This window comes from Chelonoidis abingdonii, chromosome 23, assembly GCF_003597395.2.
Source record: "Chelonoidis abingdonii isolate Lonesome George chromosome 23, CheloAbing_2.0, whole genome shotgun sequence".
NCBI lineage: Eukaryota > Metazoa > Chordata > Testudines > Testudinidae > Chelonoidis > Chelonoidis abingdonii.
The window spans coordinates 20,398,924-20,423,259 of NC_133791.1; the positions used below are offsets into that span (position 1 = coordinate 20,398,924).

Below are 24,336 nucleotides of genomic sequence, written 5' to 3' on the forward strand. Positions count from 1 at the left end.
AAACAATAGGGACTGACCTTTCTGTAAGACTAAGGAGCTAGTTGGTAACAAAAGGCAATTATAATAGTATAATCGGTTTGCCTTGAGCAGATGATCCTGTGATGCTGGAAATCTGATGTTGCCAGGACAAAACATACTTTTAAATAAGACATGCTGATGCAAAGGTGAGGCAGCTAAACTTACAGTGAAAACACACGCTGTTCCAATGCCATAAACCACAGTTCACCATCAAGATATAAACAACTGTATCTTGTACAGAAACTTATGAAGTATATGGTTCCTAGAACAATGCTGACACCCTGTCAATGACCAAAGAAGCAGAGACAAAGGTATAGTAACCTTCATGAGGGAGAACAAGATCACCCAAATGACATGACTATTGAGTGTCTCACTACTAGGTTAACATCGGTGTTTTCACTCACCTCTGCAGGGCTGCTCAAAGTGGCTCTTACCTGTCTGATGACTCCCCTCTCCAGCTCCCTTTTCAGTGCTTGCTTTAAAAGATAACCTCTCCTCTCAAGCTCAAGGGAAGGGTACTTGTGGATAATGTATTTACGTATGGCAACCACTGATGCACCACTCTTCTGAAAGCATGCCTGAAACAGAACCAACAAGTTAGCAAACCACATGCAACAGAACTACCTCTCCATGGGACCAGAGAGGTAGAGATTAACTGTTGCATATATGACAGCACAGTGGCCCAAAATGCCAGGGGTGCCTTGGTCCCACACTGCTTTCAGAGGCAAAGAATAGCACTAACAGTATCACATCTTTCTACCCTTCACAGACTGAATAGCAGACAACATAGAAGTAGTGTGGTAAACAGGTGGACAGCTCACTTGTCCTGTGACATGGAGTACCAATTTCTGTTGTACCAGAGCTAGTCACTCCTTACAGCAAAGCAACAACTGCACAACTGTTAATATGTTCCACCTATGTCAGACCGAGTTAATCATTGGTTATGGAATTAACTGCCAAATTTCCGCTCCCAATTTTTTGCCATGAATCTTGAGAGTGAAACTAGCAGGCTAAAAACAGAAACTAAGCTACAAATTCATATTTTAAAGTTGCTTCTTTCAGAGATTCATGTTTAGGATACCAACTGCTACTTTTAAATCTCCTTGTTAAGTATAAGATCTTATGAGATTATAACAATACTATAATTCTGCTTGTCTTGTAGCCCAGTTATCCTAAATCAATTACTTAAAAAAAAAAATCTTATTTTAAAATCAATTAATCGGTAGTTCCAAGGGTTTAACTTGATGAAACTCTGGGTATAAAGTCAATTTGCAGGTCTAGGTAGATTTAGGACTACCACCCACATGTACAGTCATGTAATATGGGATGAATTTAATCTACACAGAGCACAGTTATGAGCCTTAGAATCTACACCGTTACCCGCCTCTTCTAAACAACAGCCAGCAATCTAGGATTTAAAGCAACCTAGAGTTTAGAGCATTTCTCCTCTCTTCCTCCAAAGGATTTGGACGAAACTTCGGTAGACTGCAGTGGCGGGAGAGGTGAGTCTTTTGCAACCACAGCTAGTGGAGCCCAGACTCCCTGCGAAGGGAGTGTGCATTGAGTGAGTTCTAAGGGGAAGGTGGCAGTGTTACTGCTACAAAAAGGATCTTGGGCCACAGCCAGAAGTGGGGATGCAGTAGACTTAAGACCACTGACACTTTTGGACTTAATTTGCAGTATTTCATTCATTTTGAGCTTTGAAAAAGCTTTGAAAGACACACATAGCAAATTGCTGTGCCAATCAATATAAGTCCGGTAGAACACAGAAGCAGAAGCACAGCAGATTGGTTAACTGATGCCAGCAGTCAACCAAAGTCAATGCAAGAGTTTCTAATGAGTCAAGCAGGAAGAGGTACAAAGTCTAGACAGAGAAAAGTTAGTCAAGAGCCCCCCTCAGTTACAGCACTGACTGAGAAACAAAACTCAAGTGCCAGGAGTCAAGAGTGTAGTAGGAAGAGGACCTGAAACATAAGCCCTTGTATCAGAGGCCTGAGCTAAAATAGTGGTCAAAGCTGTGCTGATATAAAGCAGAGTCAGGCTGTGAGCTAGGTAGGACTGGCTCACAGAATCTGGCAAGAACAGGGCTGATATTGCAGAAACACACATTCCTAAGAAGTGCTAGGCACAGGCCATGCATGCAAACCCATTCCAGAGGGGTGGTACCAGAAGACCTTGATACCAACACATTCCCCAAAAGATAACAGGAACATGCTAACCTATCTTAAAGATAAGGTCAGGATAACAGCATGATGGATAGAGATGTTTTGATCGAACCAACAGGTACATGGTAATGGGTGGTGGTTAGCTACGTCACAGGGTGGTATCTAGGTACGTCAGAGGGCAGTAACTAGCAACGTCAAGGAGGCAACACGTAACTTGTTTGTAGCTGTGTATAAAAATGCATCTCAGAGGGAGTGTCTTTGTCTGGCCAAGGGAAGAATGGAAAGTCCAGCCATTCACTGAACCGGTCCATTGCCACAAGCATACATGTGTCAGAGAACCACTGAGCCAGGGAATTAACACCGTTCGTCGGCAATAAACCTGACCAAAGTTCCTTTGCTGAAAACCGAGTCTGTGGATTTAGTGGGCAGCTCAATCAAAGTCTGTTATCTCCGCTATCTGCGCAGAGCTGGGACAGCAGAGAGAGAGAAAACGCACGCACACAGCCAACATCTGACCACAAGGAATTTCTGTCACCAAAGTCCAACAGTATACAATATATTATAGTATGACTACACTACAAAAGGAAGTTTCTTTTAAGTGTACAATATTATTCATGTCTATACAGAAAGGTGACCTGAACACAAGGGCACAACATCACAGCAGGATTTCTGGACCTCGTATTATGATTATTTTTCCGTGCCCCACCATCACAGTTATGTTAACACAGATACATAATCTCTTGCCTCATCTACACACTTATAACATACTCCTTGTAGTATCTGACCACCTACTTGTCCATGCCTTAACACATGCTAAAGGTGAGTTTGCTTACCCACAGTCAGAATTAAGTATATATTAGTCCCAAGATAAGAAACTGTGAGGATGCAACTGTGAATCCTAAGAATCCTCAGATTCATAATATATTTTATATCTGACATACAAACAAAGGGAATGAAGTCTTCCACTTGCCTTGATGGCCTCAGTTAAGATAGCATCCATCTTTGGGCGTGAGGAGGCAGCCATCAGTGTTTGCTTCTGTGCTCTAGCTAGTTGGCTAGCAGAAAGTGTTGCCCATGAGGGAATGGTCTTTTTCACTTTCTTCTCCTTTTCTTTAGACTGATCCTTCTCACTTAGGGGAAAAAAAAATAGTGACAGTAAGACAACACATACTGCACCAAGGCAGCCCATAGAGCAAAGAAGCAAAACTGAAAAAAATAAAGTCTCAAAAGGTTGTCTTGAAAAGGAAGGGCTTTTTAACAAATATAGGAGGAGGCTAAGTAGATAAAGCACTGAGGACTTTATATTAAATTGACATATTTTGAAGCACAGACCTTGATAGTTCAGTACCAGAGGATAAATCCAAAACCCCTCAAAAGACCAATTCATTTATTGTATAACTAACAGACATCTTCAAAACCAACAAGGACACAAGGAATTAGAGATTTGCCCTTGTCCCTTCAGCCAGAAGGATTCACACCGTATATCACACAACTTTGTAACTCTCCTTAGGATAACATAGGGTTCCAAAGACAGAATGGAGACCCATATGCAGGCCAGGTCTACCCCACAAACTTTTGTGGACATACCTGTGTCAGACAGGGGTGTGACGTGTGACCAGCCCAGCTGTACTAGTCCCTAATGTAGATAGTTATATTGGCAAAATTACACTTCTGTCAATGATGCTTGGTTAGCTTTTGGAGGGGAAGGGTGTGAGAGAACAGACACAATACCTAGAAGGAACTATGTGAGCAAAAGTACAGTTTTATTAGAATAAGCTGTGTCCACACTGGGAGCACTTTGCCAGTACAGCATAGTAGTATACCTACATTGTCATAGGGCTCCTAGGCCTGGTCTAAACTTGGGGGGGAGGGAGAGGGAAAATCGATCTAAGTTACGCAACTTCAGCTACATGAATAATGTAGCTGAAGTTGACATACTTAGATCTACTTACCGTGGTGTCTTCACTACAGTGAGTCGACTGCTGCCACTCCCCCGTCGACACTGCCTGCGCCTCTCGCTGAGGCTGGAGTACAGGAGTCGACAGGAGAGCGCTCGGGGATCGACTTATCACGTCTAGACTAGATGCGATAAATCGATCCCTGCTGGATCGATCGCTGTCCACCGATCCGGCCGGTAGTGAAGACATACCCCTAGTATATACCTAGCCCCCTGTGATGGACAGTCAGAGTTAGTCAGAAGATAATGCAGAAAGCTTTGCACTCCTGATAGCACCTTACAGCATACTAACATGGCATATGGGCTGTTCAATAAAACTTCTGTAAGGGCTCTGCCTTATCAGGGAAGAGACAAAGTAACTGTCACAAGAAGCTTACAGGAATATGACCTCACAGCACATTTAAAACACTAACTTATCAGTCTAGCAAAACTAATTTTGAATTGCAGCAAGGATTTATTTCGGTTGATTGGAAAGTGGCACAACAGGAAGAATTATTTGCAACCACAAAGTGGGACACCAGTTTGGAGCAATCTCAAGGCTTCTCTTCTCGGGAAACAGCATTAAATGCAGCAAAAACACTTACTTCACACCCTGGGAATGCAGTAACAGAACAAGGTGCTAACAGTGGAGCCCATTAGACAGAATCTCTGTAACTAGGACAGGAAAGACAGGTTGCCTGAATATTACTCTGACTTATTTACATTTGTGGGATTTGCCCACAGCCCAGCTGCATTTTGGAATCTTCTAGAAAAACCTGTCGGGACCACAAGCAAGCATTCTGTGCCCCGAGAGTACACACAGTTCCCATCCTCTTCAGTGCCTTCCTTTGCACAACTAACTGTAGATTCTCTGGGTCCAAACAGCAGTTTGTGTGTATGTACATCCCAAAAACAGTAATATGCAGAACCACCTCAAAGAAGAATTGCTCATTTCAGGTCAGCAGTCAAGTGACGTTAAGTATATCCCTCTCCCTGCACTAATGGAAATCCAAAAGATGGAGAATATGTTCAATATATTCAGACTAGCAAACCTGTTTGCAGAAAACATATGTATTTTCCAGGCAATTCTGGTTTGCAGGGGAAAAAAAATTCCACAGAAATCATTTCCTGGGAAAAGTTATCTACTGCTGGATGAACCCAAGGAATTTGTTCCACTCCAAAACAAAATACTCAATTTTGTATTAATTTACTTCAAAAACAGCAGCTGCATTTTGGCTTCCATCCTTAGTTTTCGAGGGAATTTTAGTCATCTTTTTTCACTAAAATCCTTTACAAAAAAATTCCAAACTTCCCCTACAATCCCACCCCAATTCCAGGCACTCAGAAAGGAGTATGTCTTACTCCTTTTTGGTTTCTTCAGAAGACTTTGCTTCTCCCTTCTCTCTCTCTGGTTCTTTTGGCTGCTCGGTCTCACTGGATGTAGCAGGTGGAGTTTCATTCTCTTGCTCCTCTCCAGTAGAAGCAGATTCCTCAGAGCTGACTTCTGGGTCTAATGAAAGATTTGGAAATACAAAAAGTCTGTATCCAAAACAAAACTCTACTCTAAAAAAAAAAAAAAAAAAAAAGACACAGGGAGAGTTTATAAACACACCCAAAAGCAGCCATTTCCCTAGACAATCTCTGTGAAAAACTCATTATCTATTTAAACTAAAACTTCAAATAGTTCTATGAACTTATTAAATCTCTTCAGTATGTCATGATTAGCAGTGAAATGCCTGAGTAAGCTTCAAAACAGACATTACATAAAAATTCTCAAACTGAATTAACTCACTTTTCTTATTTCACCCACTTCCCCCGCCTCCACCCTGTCCCACATCTCCTTTTCCCAGATTATGGAAGTTTACTATCATTGTGGTCACTCAAGTGAGATGCCACAGAAGAAGCCACTATCATCTCTGTTTCATGCTAACTCTAGATGAAGTGGATAGGTTTTGATCTGAGGCATCCTTACACACCTTAATACTGAAGAGACACTGCCAGTTAAAATTTGACATTTAGAGATCAACTTGTGATCAATATAAACGTACCCATGAGTTCTTTTGTTTTCAAGAATAGGTTTGATCACGACCAGCTATTGCTTTAAAAATATCACAGTCTTTGTTTATACTAAACAGTAGTGTTTAAAAATGTTAACATGTTACCTAAATGTTCACTAGTCATGCATGGCTCTAGACAGGGCCTTAGAGTTTTCATTTCTGGGTTCGGTTCTGCTCAACATCTTCATCAATGATTTGAATAATCGCAGAGAGTACAGTTATAAAGTTTGCAGACAACACCAAGCTGTGAGGGGTTGCAAGTACTTTGGAGGATAGGATTAAAATTCAAAATGATCTGAACAAACTGGAGAAACAGTCTGAATAAATAGGATGAAATTCAATAAGAATATATGCAAAGTACTCCATTTAGGAAGAAACAATCAGTTGTATACATGGAAAATGACTTCGTAGGAAAGAGTACTGAAGAAAGGGATCTGGGGGTCATAGTGGACCATAAGCTATATATGACTCAGAGTAACATGGCTGCAAAAAACAGCAAACATCATTCTGGAATGTATTAGCAGGAGTGTTGTAAGCAAGACACAAGATGTAATTCTTCCACTCTATTCTATGCTGATTAGGCCTCAGCTAGACTATCGTGTCCAATTCTGGGCACCACATTTCAGGAAAGATGTGGACAAACTGGAGAAATTCCAGACAAGAGCTACAAAAATGATTAAAGGTCTAGAAAGCATGACCTATGAGGGAAGACTGAAAAAATTCAGTTAGTTTAGACTGGAAAAGAGAAGACAGAGAGGATGTGATAACAGTTTTTAAGTACATAAAAAGTTGTTACAAGGAAGAGGGAGAAAAATTGTTCTTCTTAACCTCTGAGGACAGGACAAGAAGCAATGGGCTTAGAAATGCAGCAAAGGAGGTTTAGGTTGGACATAAGGAAAAACTTCCTGTCAAGGGTGGTGGAATCTCCATCATCAGAGATTTTTAAGAGCAGGTTAGACAAACACCTGTCAGGAATGGTCTAGAAGATAATACTTAGTCTGCCATGAGTGCAGGAGACTGGACTAGATGACCTCTTGAGGTCCCTTCTAGTCCTATGATTAAACTGGCAAATTCATTATTTCAACTGTCCATTCGTTACCTGTTTGGATGGAGAGCCCCTAACCTACTCTAGTTACTCTGTGCACTATAGAAAGCCATTTTCCCTCTCCCTTTAAGAAGTGTGCTCAAGTGACTTTTGGCTGCACACAATTTTCTTTGAAATTTTGTGAATTTAAAATATCAACTAAATGCATTAACAACTATTTTTGCATAATTTCAATTTTTTCCCATAAGAAAGAGGGTAAAAGGAATCAGTGGGATTAACTGAATATGATATCCAAAATCATTTTGCCAAGAAATTCAGCAGAGGTGATATGATCAGAGATGCAACTTACATCAATCTTACAAAGAGGAAGTATGACGGGGCAGCTGCCCCTGACTGGCTGGCAAAGGGTTAATAGCTGACCTTGGAGTGGTTGTGCAGAACCCAGCCAACCAGAGGAAGGCTTAGAAGCAGCCAATCAGGGCCAGGCTGGGCCCTATAAGAAGGGCTGCAGAGCAGAGAGGAGCTCAGTCTCTCCCTGAAGCTTGAGGGAGAAGGACTGGCTGCCTGTAAAGAGAAGTGCCTGGGACAGAGCAGTGCTAGGCAGGGTCAGGGGTGTAAGTGGAGTTCCAGCCTGGCTGGCTCCCAGACAGAAGCCTTGATACAGGGGCCGAGTAGGTGCTGGGGCTATGGCGAAGTGGCCCAGGGAAAGCAGGTAATGGCAGAGGGGAAGGAGTGAGTGGCTGCCAGCTATACGGTCCCTGCATTGAGGTCCAAAGAAGCAGGCAGACCTCAGGAAGTGGTCAGCTAAAGGATTGCAGTTTGCCCCTGAGTGAGGGGCAGGACTCAGGGCTGCAGTTAGCCACTGCGGTGAGAGGCCAGGCGAAGGACTGACAGTTTTCCCTGATGCGGGGAGACAATGGAGTTAGGGCACAGCTGGAGGGCCATGCCCTGAAGAGGATGCCGGGGTCCGGCAGTGATGCGGGTCCCCAGAGCACAACGCGTTACACCTTGCTAAACTGAATAGTCCATCAACACAACAGAAAAAAGGAGAAAAACGTGCAGTTAAGTCATTCAGCATCCTGTCTACACTCCATTCATCAGCCCCCCTTCTCAATCTCAAACTGCCTTCCTTCCACCAATGAAAGCCACTTTCTCCCTGAACAACCAACAGGCAATCATAACAGACCATGCTTATTGGTTATATGTTCATGCAATGCAGTAAAGTCACAACTATATTAATCATAAAACAAATTTAGTTTATGTGGTTTTGTACTGGTGCATGTAAGTAAGTGAGGTATGGCTTCAGATTGTAAATGATGGCTGCAAGACAAAAAACTTCTAAACTACCAAAAAATAAAGGCATATGAATGGGAGTTCTTTGTCAGTGACTGCTCTAACATGGGCGGTAATATCTATGTAGGAATTACAGAACTGAAGTCTATGTTGGTGTACACATCTACTACCCAAGATCCACAACCCAGAAATCCTGGACGCCCCATCATCTCGGGCATTGGCACTCTCACTGAAGGACTGTCTGGATATGTGGACTCTCTACTCAGACCCTATGCCACCAGCACTCCACAGCTATCTCCGTGACACCACTGATTTCCTGAAAACTACATGCTTACAAGGTGCCACAGGATGTCTCTGCTACAATGCATTGGTGGACTTCCAGAAAACACCCATTCTAGCCACCATGGATGTAGAGGTTCTCTACACAACATCCCACACACAGATGGAATACAAGTTGTCAGGAACAGTATCCCTGATGATGCCACAGCACAACTGGTTCCTAAGCTCTTGTGCTTTTACCTCACACACAACTATTTCACATTTGGATGACAATAGATCTCCAGATCAGTGGCACGCTATGGGCACTGCATGGCAACAATATTGCCAGATATTTCATGGCCCACCTGGAAACAATGCTTCCTCAGCTCATTGTCCACTCACGCCCCCTTCTCTACCTATGCTACACTGATGACATCTTCATCATCTGGACCCATGGAAGGAGACTCTGGAAAAATTCCACACGATTCATCACAGCTTCCATCCCACCATCAATCTCTAGCCTGGACCAATCTACACGGGAGGTCCACTTCCTAGACACACGGTGCAAATAAGTGATGGTCACTTAACATCACCATACTTGAAAACCTACCAACGCTATGTCTACCTTCATGGCCTCCAGCTTCCCATCCGGGCACACCACACGATCCATTGTCTAACAGCCAAGCACTGAGGTACAACCGCATCTGCTCTAGCCGCCTCAGACAAGTCAACACCCTATTACAAAATCTCCACCAAGCACTCACACATACACCGCCGCAGGACGATCAAGGACTAAAGACATTATAGAACGGCCGTACCGGTTCGACCAAAGGTCCATCTAGCCCAGTATCTGTCTACCGACAGTGGCCAATGCCAGTTGGGCCACAGGAGACTGAACCTAGACAGGCAACCATCAGTGATCTCTCCTCCTGCCATCCTATGCTCGTCCTCTGATGAACAGAGGCTAGGACACCATTCCTACTCATCCTGGCTAATAGCCAGTATGGACTATCCACCATGAATTTATCCAGTTCCCTTTAAAAACCATTGTTACAGTCCCAGCCTTCACAATCTCCTCAGGTAAGAGTCCACAAGTTGACTTTGAGACTGTGTGAAGAACTGTCCTTTTTTGCTTTAAACCTGCTGCCTATTAATTCATGTTGGTGACCCCTAGTTGTATTATGGGAATAAATAAATAACTTTCCTTATCCACTTTGTCCACATCACTCATGATTTATAGACTCTATCATATCCCCCTGAGGTCTTTCTTTTCCAAGCTGAAGAGGCCTAGCCTCTTTAACCTTTCCTCATATGGGCCCTCTCCAAACCCCTAATCATTTAGTTGCCCTTTTCTGAACCTTTTCTAGTGCTAGAATATCTTTTTTGAGTTGAAGGAGAACCCATCTGTACACAGTATTCGAGATGTGGGCATACCATGGATTCATATGTATAAGAAAACAGATCAACAGAGCCAGATGTGTACCCTGAAGCCTCCTACTGCAAGGACAACCCAAGAAAGAAACCAATAGACTCCATGGCCATTCACATACAGTTCCCAGCTAAAACCCTCCAACGCATCATCAGTGATCTACAACCCATCCTGCAATGATCCCACACTTTCACAGGCCTTGGGTGCAGGCCAGTCCTCGGCCCACAGGCAACCTGCCACCTGAACATATTCTCACCAGTAACTGCAACACTGCACCTATAGTACTCTAGCTCAGGAAAACCATTCACGCAACAACCAATGCACACCTGCCACATATCTACACCAGTGATACCATCAACAGTGACCTAACCAGATCGCCCACATCATCACCGGTTCATTACCTCTGCGTCTACGCAATGAATACGCTAATATCCAGCAATGCCCTACTGCTCTGTAACATCGGTCCAAACCTGGACAGTGTCTATGGAAAAGGATAAATGGACACAAATCAGATATTAGAAATGGCAATATACCAAAACTGTAGGAGACACTTCAGCCTCCTCTGACACACAATGCAGATCTGTAAGTGGCCATCCTGCAGCAAAAACTGTTCAGGACCAGACTTCAAGAGAACTGCTGAGTTTAGGTCATCTGTAAATTTGACACCATCAGCTAGGATTACAAGACTGTGACTATGGCTTGCCACTATCAAAACCAGTTGTTTCTCCTCCCGTTGTTTTCACAACCTCAACTAGCTCGACAGGCGCCCTCATCTTGCCCTGATTAACTAACCTCGTTATCTCTAGCTTGCTTCTTGCTTGCATATATGTACCTGTCCCTGGAAATTTCCACTACATGCATCTGACGAAGTGGGTATTCACCCACAAAAGCTCATGCTCCAAAACGTCTGTTAGTCTATAAGGTGCCACAGGATTCTTTGCTGCTTTTATTGGTAACTCAGAATACAATTATCATTTCATTTTACCTGGCTTGGCCTCCTCACCTTCAGCAGGTTTGCTTTTGGGAGGAGTTTCCCGAGCAGAAGAATTCACAGCACGACGGATCGGCATGGTGTCGTCTTCAACCTTCTTTAAGAAACAGAATAAGAAAATCAAGCAAATATGAGAGAGTCTGAGAAAGTTCCTGAAATGGGCCTAAAGCAGAGTATTAGAAGCTACTGAAAGAAGTGTGTGGAGAAATTTTCCAGGCAAGATCTGATGCAATCAGCTTTCTAAATTTACAGGTAAAACCCAAACCAGCTACTCTGAAGCATATTCGGAGACAAAATAGTTTCACATTTTTTATTTCAGTTTACAATTTATGAGAGAGAATCTTTTCATTTTAATTCAGTTAAATGAGGAGAGCATTTGAGGATTCTGGCAAACCAGACACATCTCAAGTAAATCAGGGGAGGGGAGGAAGCATGCCTACAGGGTTTTAATCAGACTCCCAACCTAGTTTCCTACAAGCAGGGGAGGAAAAATATAAATTAACCCTTAGCAGGGCTGGAAGTCAAGGACTGATCCAAGGGCAAGCTTGGAGAATGGGTCAGACCCTACCTCACTTAACTTGTCTGTGTGGATCAGCTGAGCTCCCGTTAACAATGGAAGCGCCTTATGATGTAAGGGTTCAGCTTCAGACAGAGCAGTCGCCATTTAAATTAATTTCTAGCCCCAAGTGCAGGTAACACTGTGGAGCCCCAGGTTTTAACCACAAAGAGTTTTTCCTAATGGTTTTCACAGTGCAGTGAGGAGTCAACCTAAAGTACAGAAGAGATCTGGTATGATTAACAAAAAACAAAAAAAACAACCACTTCTATTAAACTAAAGATTTTTTTAAAAAAAAAATAAAAAGGATGAATTACTGTTTATATCAACATGACTGACAGTACGTACTTCATGTTCGATAAAGATGCCACAACATCAACACACACAAACTATTATACATAGCTAGGACAAAGGCAGAAGCTATAGCAGCAGTCTGTTCTGTTAATGCATCTTCTAAGGGAAAAAGGAGACCACAAAGGAAGAAACATTCAAAAATAGAATCACCACAATACACTATGCCTAAAGCACAGGGTGGATAAAAATCAATGATTTAGTTTAAATAATTTTTTTGATAAAATGCTTTTTGAGGAAAAAATCTACCTAAAGATATAGTTTTAATTAAGATACATTATAGCTCAAAGATATCTCATCAAGGAATATGGATTACAAATTCTAATTCTATAGTATGAGACAATATATTCATGTAATGTTCAAGAAAAGTTTTGCAAATGAGTTCCAATAGTTCATGAATTAGAGACCCAATCTTATGAGATTCCAGGGGTTGCTGAATAGATTAACCTAAATAACCTTTCTATCTAGCCAATGGGACTCGATGCTCAGTATGGAAGATACGATCCGAGATGCTCAATTTTGCAGTTCTCAAACTGTGGATTTGTGTCTCCAGAGATAATAAGCTTGTTAACAGCAAAATTGTTTTAAAATAAATAAACTGATTTGAGATCTACTATACAATCCTCTCACTAGAAGGGAAAACCTGTAATGGCAGCAGGCCGTAAAAGAGACCCAGTTTGGGAATAAGAACCATTCAAGAAATATATGTTTGCTGATGATGTTTTAAAGAAAGTCACATCAGTGAACTGGTGGAAGTCAATTAAGCACTTGGATTCAGAGAATGTTGAAGTGATAATCTCACTTTTAAGAGCAGTAGCTTCTTCTGCTGGTGTAGAAAATTTTTTTTTCCTTTGGACTAATTCATTCCAAACTGAGAAATCATTTGGGACCTGAAAAAGCAGGAAAGCTTGTTTTTCTTTTCCAGATTCGGAACAAACAGGAAAATGAAGGTGAAGACGACTGAGTTAGCAGCTAACATTTTAATATTAGAAGCCAATATTTTAAGTTTCTCGTGCTGACCTGGCTGACAGAGTTGACTGAATTTTTTTTTTTTTAATATTTCATTTAAAACAATTTTAACAAAAACAAACCAAGTTTTTTAAATACAGGTTTAATGAAATTCAAAAATCCATGTTTGTTTTGTTAAAAAAATTTATGTTTGCTCTTGAAGAAAAAAATCCAGAATACATAACGTTGTTTAAGTTAAAATAAAACAATTTAAATGTCTGTCTCGTGATGTTCTCCTCCTAATACAGCATGGCAAGAAAATCCTCCAAATATTAATGATTAACCTGTTGAATTGGAGATAGTTCACCTCCCAATTACTTCACAAATATCTGCTTCAGGTAAATGAAATATCCAAACAATCATTCATTTTCTGATATGGCTGTAAAACTAATCTGAAAAGTTTTCAAAATTACACATTTTTAAATGTGTGTGTACCTTTTAAAAATGAAACCTACATCTCTCTCTGAGTTGTGAAGAATATGCATTAAGGTTATAACAATCAATAAGAATGCACTTTTATGTAGAAATCCATGATTCAATCGAGTCTTCCTGACTAGCAATTTAAATCAAATCCACCCTGCTAAAGCACCAGTTGGCTAAAGATAAAGCTTCAAGGTAACAGGGCTAGAGCAGGACTTGAAAAAATTACCCAGTATCTACTAACCCACGAGTAGGCAACCTATGACACACATGCTGAAGGCGGCACACAAGCTGATTTTCAGTGGCACTCACGCTGCACGGGTCCTGGCCACCAGTCTGGAGGCTCTGCATTTTAATTTACTTTTAAATGAAGCTTCTTGAACATTTTAAAAACCTTATGTACTTTACATACACCAATAGTTTACTTATATATTATAGACTTACAGAAAGAGACCTTCTAAAAATGTTAAAATGTAATACTGGCACGCAAAACCTTAAATCAGAGTGAATAAATGAAGACTCGGCACACCACTTCTGAAAGGTTGCCGACCCCTGTACTAACCCAAGAATGAAGTCTATTAGACAGGCAGAAATATACCAGTGACCCAAGCTATACCTTTCCTAAGCCACACTCCTTAACATTTAGGAGGAATAAAACAGAGTTTCAAACAACTCAACTTACTGGGAAGACAATATACATTGATTTATTGGTGGCTATCACCCACTATAAATTAATGCTTGGCAGCAGCATTCCCTCTAACATTCATGTGCAGGTGTAATAAACTTGGATGGATGTTCAAGAGCCAATGACCATAGTCTCCCCCACACCCTCCATCTTTTCCGCATTTGTATTTACTCATTATCTCCTTCATTTCACACACCTCACATTCATTATCAGTTCTCCACCACCACAGAATCCCATTCTCCCTCTGTGGTATGGATAGCCTCACTCCCCTCCCACCACTAAAAGAGGGAACTGTTTTAACTTCTCCATTCCCTTTCCTCCCCCACCATCTCCTTTAAGAATACTCAACCAGGGCTGAACCTCTTACACTTTCCTCATAGACTGTTAAAGGAGCAGTAACACTTAGGCCTCTGTCCTCCCTTCACGTCCAGAGAAATAGTCAGTGGCATCCAGGACCAGATTAACTATTTGTGAGCCCCCATGGGCAAAGTGCAGGGGGGCGGGATGGTCAGTCTCCAGAGTGAATGGCAGGCTGGGGGCAATGAGGCACAGCATGGTGGGAGCAGTCCTGCTCTGTGCAGCCCAGCAGGAGCGCACTGTTTACAAACCTGCAGCTGCCAGACACACACTGGCCTGCCCAGCCCTGTGCTGCCAGCATGCCCTTTCCCAGTGCCTCTGCCACTGCCCACCACCTTCCTCACAGTCCCACCATCACACCTGCACAGCACCCCATATTCTTGAGGGAATTCTGCACTGGGAGTGCCACGGGGCCAGGAAGCCTGCCTTAGCCCTGCTGCACCATCGGGCTGGCAATCTCACAGTATTCTTGCCAGCAAGTTAAAGAAGTATGGGTTGGATGAATGGTGGATAGAAAGCTGGCTAGATCATGAGGCTCAACAGGTAGTGATCAATGGCTCCATGTCTAGTTGGCAGCTGGTATCAAGCAGAGTGCCTCAAGGGTCAGTCCTGGGGCCGGTTTTGTTCAATATCTTCATTAATGATCTGGAGCAGGAGTGGGCAAACTATGGCCTGCAGGCCGGATCCAGCCCCTCAGGGGTTTGGATCTGGCCCACAGGATTGCCCCCTGTGGCGCTGCAGGCCTAGCACCATTCTCAAAAGTGGTCCCTGGGCGGGGGCACAGAGGACTCTGCACGCGCTGCCGTTGCCTCCAGGCACTGCCCCCTTGCAGCTCCCACTGGCCGGAATGGGGAACTGTGACCAATGGGAGCTTCAGGGGAAGTACCTGCAGGCACGACAAGGGTAGCATACACAGAGCCCTCCGCACCCAGAGGCTCCAGCGCTCCCTGGAGAGGCACAGAGCTGGGGACAGGACAGGCAGACAGGCAGGCAGCAGGCCTTGGCCCCGGTGCACACAGCTGCCACCACGGAGCCACTTTAGGTAAGCGGCGCCAGGCTGGAGCTTGAACCCCTCCTGCATCCCGCCCCCCCAACTCCCTGCCCCAAGCTCCCTGCCTGCACCTCACACCCCTCCTGCACCCCAACCCCTGCCCTGAGCCCCCTCCTGCAGTCTGCATCCCTCCTGCACCCCAACCCTCTTGCTTTGAGTTGCACACCACATCCCCTCCCATACCCCACACTCCCTCCTGCACCCCAACCCCCTGTCCCAGCCCTGCATACAATTTCCCCACCCATGAGTGGCCCTTGGCCCAAAAAGAATGCCCACTGCGATCTGGAGGATGGCATGGATTGCACCCTCAGCAAGCTTGTAGATGACACTAAACTGAGAGGAGTGGTAGGTATCCTGGAGGGTAGCGATAAGATACAGAGGGACCTAGACAAATTAGAGGTTTGGGCCAAAAGAGATCTGATAAAGTTCAGCAAGGACAAGTGCAGAGTCCTGCACTTAGAACAGAAGAACCCCATGCACTGCTACAGACTATGGACTGAGCGGCTAGGCAGCAGTTCTGCAGAAAAGGACCTAGGGGTTACAGTGGATGAGACGCTGGATTTGAGTCAACAGTGTGCCCTTGTTGCAAGAAGGCCAACGGCATTTTGGGTTGTATAAGTTGGAGCATTGCCAGCAGATCTAGGGATGTGATCATTCCCCTCTATTTGGCATTGGTGAGGCCTCATCTGGAGTACTGTGTCCAGTTTTGGGCCCCACACTACAAGAAGGATGTGGAAAAATTGGAAAGAGTCCAGAGGAGGGCAATAAAAATGATTAGGGGGCTGGAGCACATGACTTATGAGGAAAGGCTGGGGGAACTGGGATTATTTAGTCTGCAGAAGAGAAGAATGAGGGAGGATTTGATAGCTGCTTTCAACTACCTGGGGAGTAGGGAGGATGGAACTAGACTGTTCTCAATGATAGCAGATGACAGAACAAGAAGCCATGGTCTCAAGCTGCAAGGGGGAAGGTTTAGCTTGAATATTAGGAAAAACTTTTTCACTAGGAGGGTGGTGAAGCGCTGGAATGGGTTACCTAGGGAGGTGGTGGAATCTCCTTCCTTAGAGGCTTTTAAGGTCAGGCTTGACAAAGCCTTGGCTGCGATGATTTAGTTTGGGATTGGTCCTGTTTTGAGCAAGGTGTTGGACTAGATTACTTCCTGGGTCCCTTCCAACCCTGATATTCTATCCCATGGGCCAGATTGAAAGCCCTGACAGGCCGGATCTGGCCCGCAGGCGTAGTTTGCCCTAGACAATTAAAAGGATTCTCTCTGTCACTAGAGCAAAGTTCTGTTTCCATCACATTCCCAAACAACTCAACCTGGGTCTTCTACACAGGTTACTTCTGAGGGCATTCTATGCCAAAAAAATTAAAAATTCAGCACAAAAATAAAAAATGTAAAAATTCTGCAAAGTTTTATTTGTCAATAAATGCAAAGGCTCCAGCACGGCAGTGGGAAGCACAGGCCACTGGCTGGACAAAGATCAGAGATCACCCTGTAGCCCTCCCACCCCCCACGCCCATGACACAGACTCATCGGTGAGGCTGCACCCGACCCTGACACAGCAAAAGACCTAGGCCTGCCCCAGAAACATCCTGGGCTCCTGCTCCTCTGTGCCGAATATGGGACAGGCAGGCTCAACCAGGCAGGATCCAAGTGTGGAGGGGCTCAGTCTGGGGGGATCCAGGGGAGAGAATTCTGTGTGGGACAACCTGGGTGCAGGCATCTCAGTGGGGGTCTAGGTGTGGGTGGGATCTGGATGCCCAGAGATCCATTGATGGGAGAGGGTGTTCCAGGTGAAGGTGGGTGCAGTTAGTTGAGGGTCAGTGGCATGGGGGTCCAGATGTAGGGGCTCAGGGTACAGCACCTGGGTGGGCGTTTGAGAGCTCAGTGGGAGTGAAGGGATGGGGGTTCAGAGGCAAGGGGTATGATGCAGGGCAGCTCCAGATGCAGGCATTGAGGTTCAATGAGGTGGGATTCTGGATGTACTGGGTGAGGCTTGGCAGAGGTGTCTGGGTATAGGAGGTTCGGATGCACAGGGGTTGAGTGGATGAGGGAGCAGCTCCCCATACAGCGACTCTTCCACCCACAGCTGAGGAGTGACAGCGGCAGTAACTAGGGGAGGATGCTGAGCTTCCTGCATCTGGGGGAGGCTTCTGGGGGTGGGTCTGACATAGCCCCAGCCACTCCTTGCAAGGGAAGATGAAGTCCATCTTCTTCTGCCTCCAGCCCAGCCAGAACTAGCAGCTGATCCCAGCTCAGGGTAGGAGCCACAGTGATTTGCCTCTCTGCCGGCTGCCTGAAATGATGTACCTGCGTTGCTGCACCCACATCTTGAATACCATGTGCAGGTGTGGTTGCTCCATCTCAAAAAAGACATATTGGAATTGGAAAAGGTTCAGAAAAGTGCAACAAAAATTATTAAGGGTATGGAACGGCTCCCGTATGAGGAGAGATTAATAAGACTGGGACTTTTCAGCTTGGAAAAAAAAGACGGCTAAGGGGAGATATGATTGAGGTCTAAAAAAAATCATGACTGGTATAGAGAAAGTAAATAAGTGTTGTTTACTACTACTCATAACATAAGAACTAGGGGTCACCAAATTAAATTAATAGGCAGCAGGTTTAAAACAAATAAAAAGAAGTATTTCTTCACACAATGCAGTCAACCTTTGGAATTCCTTGCCAGAGGACAATGTGAAGGCCAAGATCATAACAGGGTTCAAAAAAGAACTAGATAAGTTCATGAAGGATAGGTCCATCAATGGCTATTAGCCAGGATGGGCGGGAATGGTGACCCTAGTGTCTGTTTGCCAGAAGCTGGGAATGAGCGACAGGGGATAGATCAGTTGATGATTACCTGTTCTGTTCATTCCCCCTGGGGCACCTGGCATGGGTCACTGTTGGAAGACAGGATACTGGGCTAGATGGACTTTTGGTCTGACCTAGTAGGGCCATTCTTATGTTCTTATGATAGGGAGTAGTGCATAACTGCTCCTGCAGCTTCCCTGTCAGAAAGTCATTTTTCTGCAGGGAAGCAAAGAAATCTGTGGGGGACGTGAATTCTGCGCACACAGAAGTAATAGATACACAGAGCAAAATGAGTAACATTCATACAAACAAAATTGGTGGCAGTTGGGGGGTGAGGAGAGAGAAAGAGGGAGGACTTGAGAGGAACATGTAATATTAGGAAATGATGATTCCTGAAGACTAAATATGGACAACTAGGTTCAAGTTTAACAAAAAAATGACCGTCCCTTCAGAATTTAGTGGAACAAATTCAGCCCTAGTACAAGGAGGTGTAATGCCGATTTAGGAATGAGCAAGGCTAAGAGTATCTCCAGTTCAACCGAAGACCAACCAAAGGGAGGTAGTAAGATAACTGGAACTATTCCCAGATGAACCAAGCAGGCAGCATTTCAACAGGAGACATACCCTGAGACATTTCTTTAGCAGGGAGCTGCAAAAGGCAGGCGTTTCTGATGATTAAATACGATTTATCCACTTCCTCTACAAGGTAAACCTCATTTGATGCTCTTTAGGACAATTTTTATTAAAAGAGTGTAAGTGTCATTTAAAAGTGTTGTGATCTTTACACTAATGGAAGTGAATGAAGTAGACTAGGTTTGTCCCCCCCGCCCCCCCAAAGTGGTAAAAAGCTAAGTGCTGCATTACAAACAAAGGAAAATGAACTTTCCTGTGTCATTCCACTCTTCTCCTGGAATGTCAATACACACTAAACTATTTGCCCTATGTCCAGCACTTTAATTTCATTTCTGTCCGGGACGGGAGGCCCATCAAATGGGGGGGGGGGGGGGGGGGAGGCGGGAAAGAGAGAGAGAGAGAACACCTAATGAAATTTTGGAATCTATTTTAGAGTCTTTCAATTATTAATCTAATTACCATAAACTATCCGCAGCTTTGGCTATCAAAGAATTCCTACATTCTTTTGGTTACCATTCATTACTCAATAGGCAGTTCAAAGAAAGTAGATGCTTTAGTTAAGGTGGATTGAAACTGACAGTCATGTCAATTTCACTCTGCTCCTCTCATATAGATGTTTCTACAAAAATGCAAATGCAGGGAGAATGGAAAGAATAGAGGTCTGCTGAATTTAAAGCTCTGACGGGGGAGACAAGGTCACAAGTGCTTCTGGTCCTCTCAAATCAAAGTTCAAGGTCTGCCAGCTGGAATCATCTGGGCATCTCTTACCTAATCAATTCCATGCTACTGTAGGGCCTTAGGCATTAGTGGCACCTTAGTCTATTCTGCTCTCTCCCTCTAGCACACAATTTAGTCTCCCAAGGACTGAAATGCTTTGGTCTAAATAAAGTTTTTGGACTTAATATAAAAGGTATGTGAGTGGCTGTAATTTAATGGACTAGTGATATACTGGAGATCAGACTATATGGGATGGCCCCTTCCCCTCAAATATGAAAAAACAACCCACTCTTAACAAATATATCTGCCTGCCCAAGGAATCAGCTAAAGATTGATTTCTACACCAGGAGAGAAAGGACCAACCAAAACATCACTTTCTGGATTGAGGATGAGAGAAGGCAGCTGATGAAACGGTCTGAAATCAGTTTATCAAAAAGCACTGAAGCAAGTAACAAGTCTCAGCAAAAGCCACATTTCTATCAAAAATTCATGCAAGGCCAGATCAGGTGAAAAGAAAGCAGACACTCTCCCAACTTTTTATTAATTTACACTTTAAAAGAACCTTTAATCCAAAAGCATTTTACAGACCACAGACAGAAACCTTCATACAGTTCTGAAATTCAGCTCTTCTGCACAGAAATTGAGGACTGGAAGTGAACAAGAATACTGTTTTTCAATTAAATTGCAGGTGGATTTAGAGGCAAAAGTTAACTTACCCAAACTGAATTTGACCAAGATACCCAAACTCCTTGCACTGAGTACCAGGGGATTTTTAATGGTCAGGAGTGTTTAGAAAAGCTGCAGTGACACATAGAAGATATTCCTATCATTGCTTTTTATTGCAAGAGTAATTTGGAAAGCAGTAATTTTTTATATTTAAGAGAATATTAACATAACCAGTGATGTAGGTTAGTACAAGAAACGCAGGTCACCATTCAAAATGGTTACAAGGTAATTTTTGTTAATCTGATCACCTAGCATCAAAACCTCAGATCCCTACTAGACATACCAGTATGATTCAACAAAACAGATACTAAGTGAGATTCCTAAAAATTGCTTTGGAAATGCATACAATTTTTACACACACAGAACTACTGTTCATTTAGGTTATCCATAAGAAATGATACATGGCTTAGCCCAGTGGCCCATGTAGTCCAGTATTCATTCCTCTCTCTCTCTCTCTCTCTCTCACACACACACACACCCCCCAGTACCAGATTGTTCAGTGAAATGTACAAGCAGCCACAGTGAAGTTGTGGAAAACTTTACCAGTAGAGAAGTACCTGCCTAACTTCGGTCAATTAGTTGTCTGCTTATGTCCTGAACGCAATATGAGGGTTTGTATACTATGTGAGTGTGTGTTTTATATACATATAAAAATAAAAATGTATCTTAGTTGTAGATGAGAACATCCACAAACCTATAACTGTTTTTTAATCCAAAGTTCATAGGTTAATTATGCATTGTATAAAAGCATTTCTTTGTACATCTTAAACATCTTGCCTTTCAATGTCATTGATATCCCCTTGTTCTTTAAGTGTAAATAACAGTACCCAATTTACTTGTCTTTTTTGTTTATTTTATGTATTTATCATGCCCTCTTATTCCATTCCTCTCTAACCAAAGGTGTTTGCAAGTCTTTTCACTATCCTTAAGTGAAGTCTCTCCATATCTCTAGTCTCCCTTTACTAAAACATTTCCATCTCTGCTAGAAAAGAAAGGAGGAGGTGAAGGTATGCTCTTCTTAGACAAACCCTAGTGAGCTCACAAAAAAAACAAACAGGTTTAACAGTAATTTTCACAGGTGAAAACATAGCAGGCATTATTAGAGGACTTTAACGACTGATCAGTCATGAAAGAGACTTTCAGTTTCAAGCAGTGACTCCAAATGACAGCCAATAAAGGCTGGCAAGATGATAGATAGAAGAGGCAAGGAGGGGAGGAAGTTCAGTTATTGTACATAATTTTTCGAGCAAGACAATTCTGAAAGGGAAATCACTAACACTTTGCCATTAGCCTTATTTCTGGTCAGGCAATCTGTCTAGAGCCCCCTTGTTTCCCCCCTCTACACCCAAAACTGTTCAAACCCACAGCCAGGGCTACCCCTAACATGCATAAACAAAGTTCCATTGAGGATAGCTACTGTGAATCAGGAACTTGTGGATTTTGCAGGGAGGCAGAGGAAGAGAAAAGAAAAGCATGAAAAAATAAGGTAAGAAGGGTAAAAGGATAATCAGTCTCAAACAGGGATAACAGAATCCCTGCTACCAGTAAAAACACTGTTAGTGGATATGTGCAATTGCAACTGCCCTGGGTAGCAATCTGGACTCTTGTCTGAGGCAAACAACAACTAAATAGGGCAACATGGGTGAGTAAAGTATCATTCACCTTCCCTCAGCAAGATTCTACAGCACAAGTTAGCACAACCCTGAGAAGAGTTACCAACAATGCTGACTTAGATGTCTTGACATCATAAGGAAATACTTTTTAAAGCAGGTTTAAGCACACAGGGTAAGTTTGCTGCAACCAAATGTGCAACAGAAAAAAAAAATCTGTGGGGTGAGGTAGGGGGCATGGCATTCAGTCTTGTTCTGCCAAGGAAGGCAGATCTACTTACTATGATCATGCAACATACAATACCAGTGACTAAAAGATATACTGGTTAGTGAAGACTTCTACATTCTATCTTAATAGTCATTCTGAGACTAAAACCAATAAAGCTAGACACAAGTGTTAAACTTGAACCTAGCAGTTCAAGAGGTATCGACTGTTTAAAAAAAAAATATCAGAACCATAGGTGCCAACAACATGGGTCCAGGGCTGAAGCACTATGGAAAACACCTGCAGCCAAGCTTTCCTCCTCACCCCTAGTACCTCTCGCCTGCCGGTAGCCATGCTGATCAACTCATCCCCCTCCCTGCCACCACCATCAGCTGTTCTGCACCATGCAGGAGGTGCTGGGAGGGAGGAAAAAGGTGTGTGTGGGGAGGTGTCATCGAGCACCTCCCAGCTACATAGGAAGTCAGTGTCTATGATCAGAACTAAAGTATTAAAAAGCAAGCTAATCAGAATGAATTGATTTCAAGCCATGGATATCACTTAATTTTACTGAAATAATTTTCCAATACTTGGTTATTGAATGTTAGATATTGCTCAAGAGTTCCAAACAAGATGCGCTGCAAAGCAAAAGTGAAAATTTGAGTTTTAAGTTTTGTAGCACAGAAATGTGCTACATACTATCCACTAAGTAATTTAAAGCCAGCACAGAAATAAGTTTTAAACTAGTCTTCTACAGACTACTGCCCCTCTGAAATCCTCTAGCTATTTCCTGGTTCACTGAAGATGTCACAAAATGCAACTCACAAACACAAGACATCTGACTGCAACCCAGGATATCTGCCATATCACAGAATGCTACATCCTGTAATACCTTCAGTACCAAAAAAAAGTTTCATAAAGGGAACAGTTAAAATTCACTTCTTTGCTGAAAAGGCCTTTTTAACTAAGTTCTGAGAGGCACAGTGATCATTACTGATCTTCACTCCGCTTCCATTTTTATTTTGCAGCTCACCTTTAATTGGAGAACAGGGTGCACAGCCTGTTGTCCTGATAAGGAAGCTGGTCCAGTAGAATAAAGCCATTCAAGTCAGCCTAAAAAAAATTATGAGGCTAAAACACCTTACTAAATAAAGAGGAAGAACACACACTTATTCTCTGTGTTCTATCAGGTCTTTATTTGGTAGTTTCTGTATTAAAACGAACAGGAGTACTTGTGGCACTTTAGAGACTAACAAATTTATTTGAGCATAAGCTTATGGGCCCACGAAAGCTTATGCTCAAATAAATTTGTTAGCCTCTAAGGTGCCACAGGTACTCCTGTTTTTTTTGCAGATACAGACTAACATGGTTGCTACTCTGAAACCTTTCTATATTAAAACTAACTCAGAATTTCATTTCTATTTAATAGCTGGTTAAGCATCACTTCACCATAGGTTCCTCCACAAAGCAACTTTTATGCTAATTTTGTTCCAATTAAGCAGTAGACTTTGCCATTCACTAGCCTTATGCAGCACAGGATTTCTGGGAGGTGTCCTACTTAAGCAGACTTAGAATCATAGAATATCATGGTTGGAAGGGACCTCAGGAGGTCATCTAGTCAAACCCCCTGCTCCAAGCAGGACCAATCCCCTTTCTAGTTAAGTAGCTCCTGATTAAGAGGCAAAGACCATATCTGTAACTCCCTTGAGGTTCCTCATCCCAGAAATCACTTATAGACTATTCAAGTTCATGCATGCATAATAAGCAGTTCCTGTTTCAATTAAAAAAAGAATAACGGTTCAATATGAAGATCTAATAACTCACAACCTGCCAGACTAGAAAGAAGTTATTTGGCCTCATAAGAACATAAGGACGGCCGTACCAGGTCAGACCAAAGGTCCATCTAGCCCAGTATCTGTCTACCGACAGTGGCCAATGCCAGGTGCCCCACAGGGACTGAACCTAACAGGCAACCATCAAGTGATCTCTCTCCTGCCATCCATCTCCATCCTCTGA

At 43.1% G+C, this 24,336-nt stretch overlaps 1 protein-coding gene across 10 annotated transcripts in view; it reads right to left on the minus strand.

The window, feature by feature from the left end:
• HP1BP3 (heterochromatin protein 1 binding protein 3) overlaps positions 1–24,336 on the minus strand; it is a 91,109-nt gene that overhangs the window by 51,243 nt on the left and 15,530 nt on the right. For 2 of the 10 annotated variants that reach the window (XM_032789886.1, XM_032789883.1), the window contains exons 2-6: positions 11,761–11,960; positions 11,187–11,289; positions 5,482–5,629; positions 3,154–3,313; positions 453–596 (exon numbers count right to left, since the gene is read on the minus strand). In XM_032789886.1, coding sequence (XP_032645777.1) covers positions 453–596; positions 3,154–3,313; positions 5,482–5,629; positions 11,187–11,289; positions 11,761–11,856 — 651 coding nt within the window. In that variant the 5' untranslated portion in view covers positions 11,857–11,960. The remainder of the gene's footprint in view (positions 1–452; positions 597–3,153; positions 3,314–5,481; positions 5,630–11,186; positions 11,290–11,760; positions 11,961–24,336) is intronic. The other 8 variants (XM_032789888.2, XM_075060312.1, XM_075060309.1 and 5 more) reach the window with 7 other exon arrangements.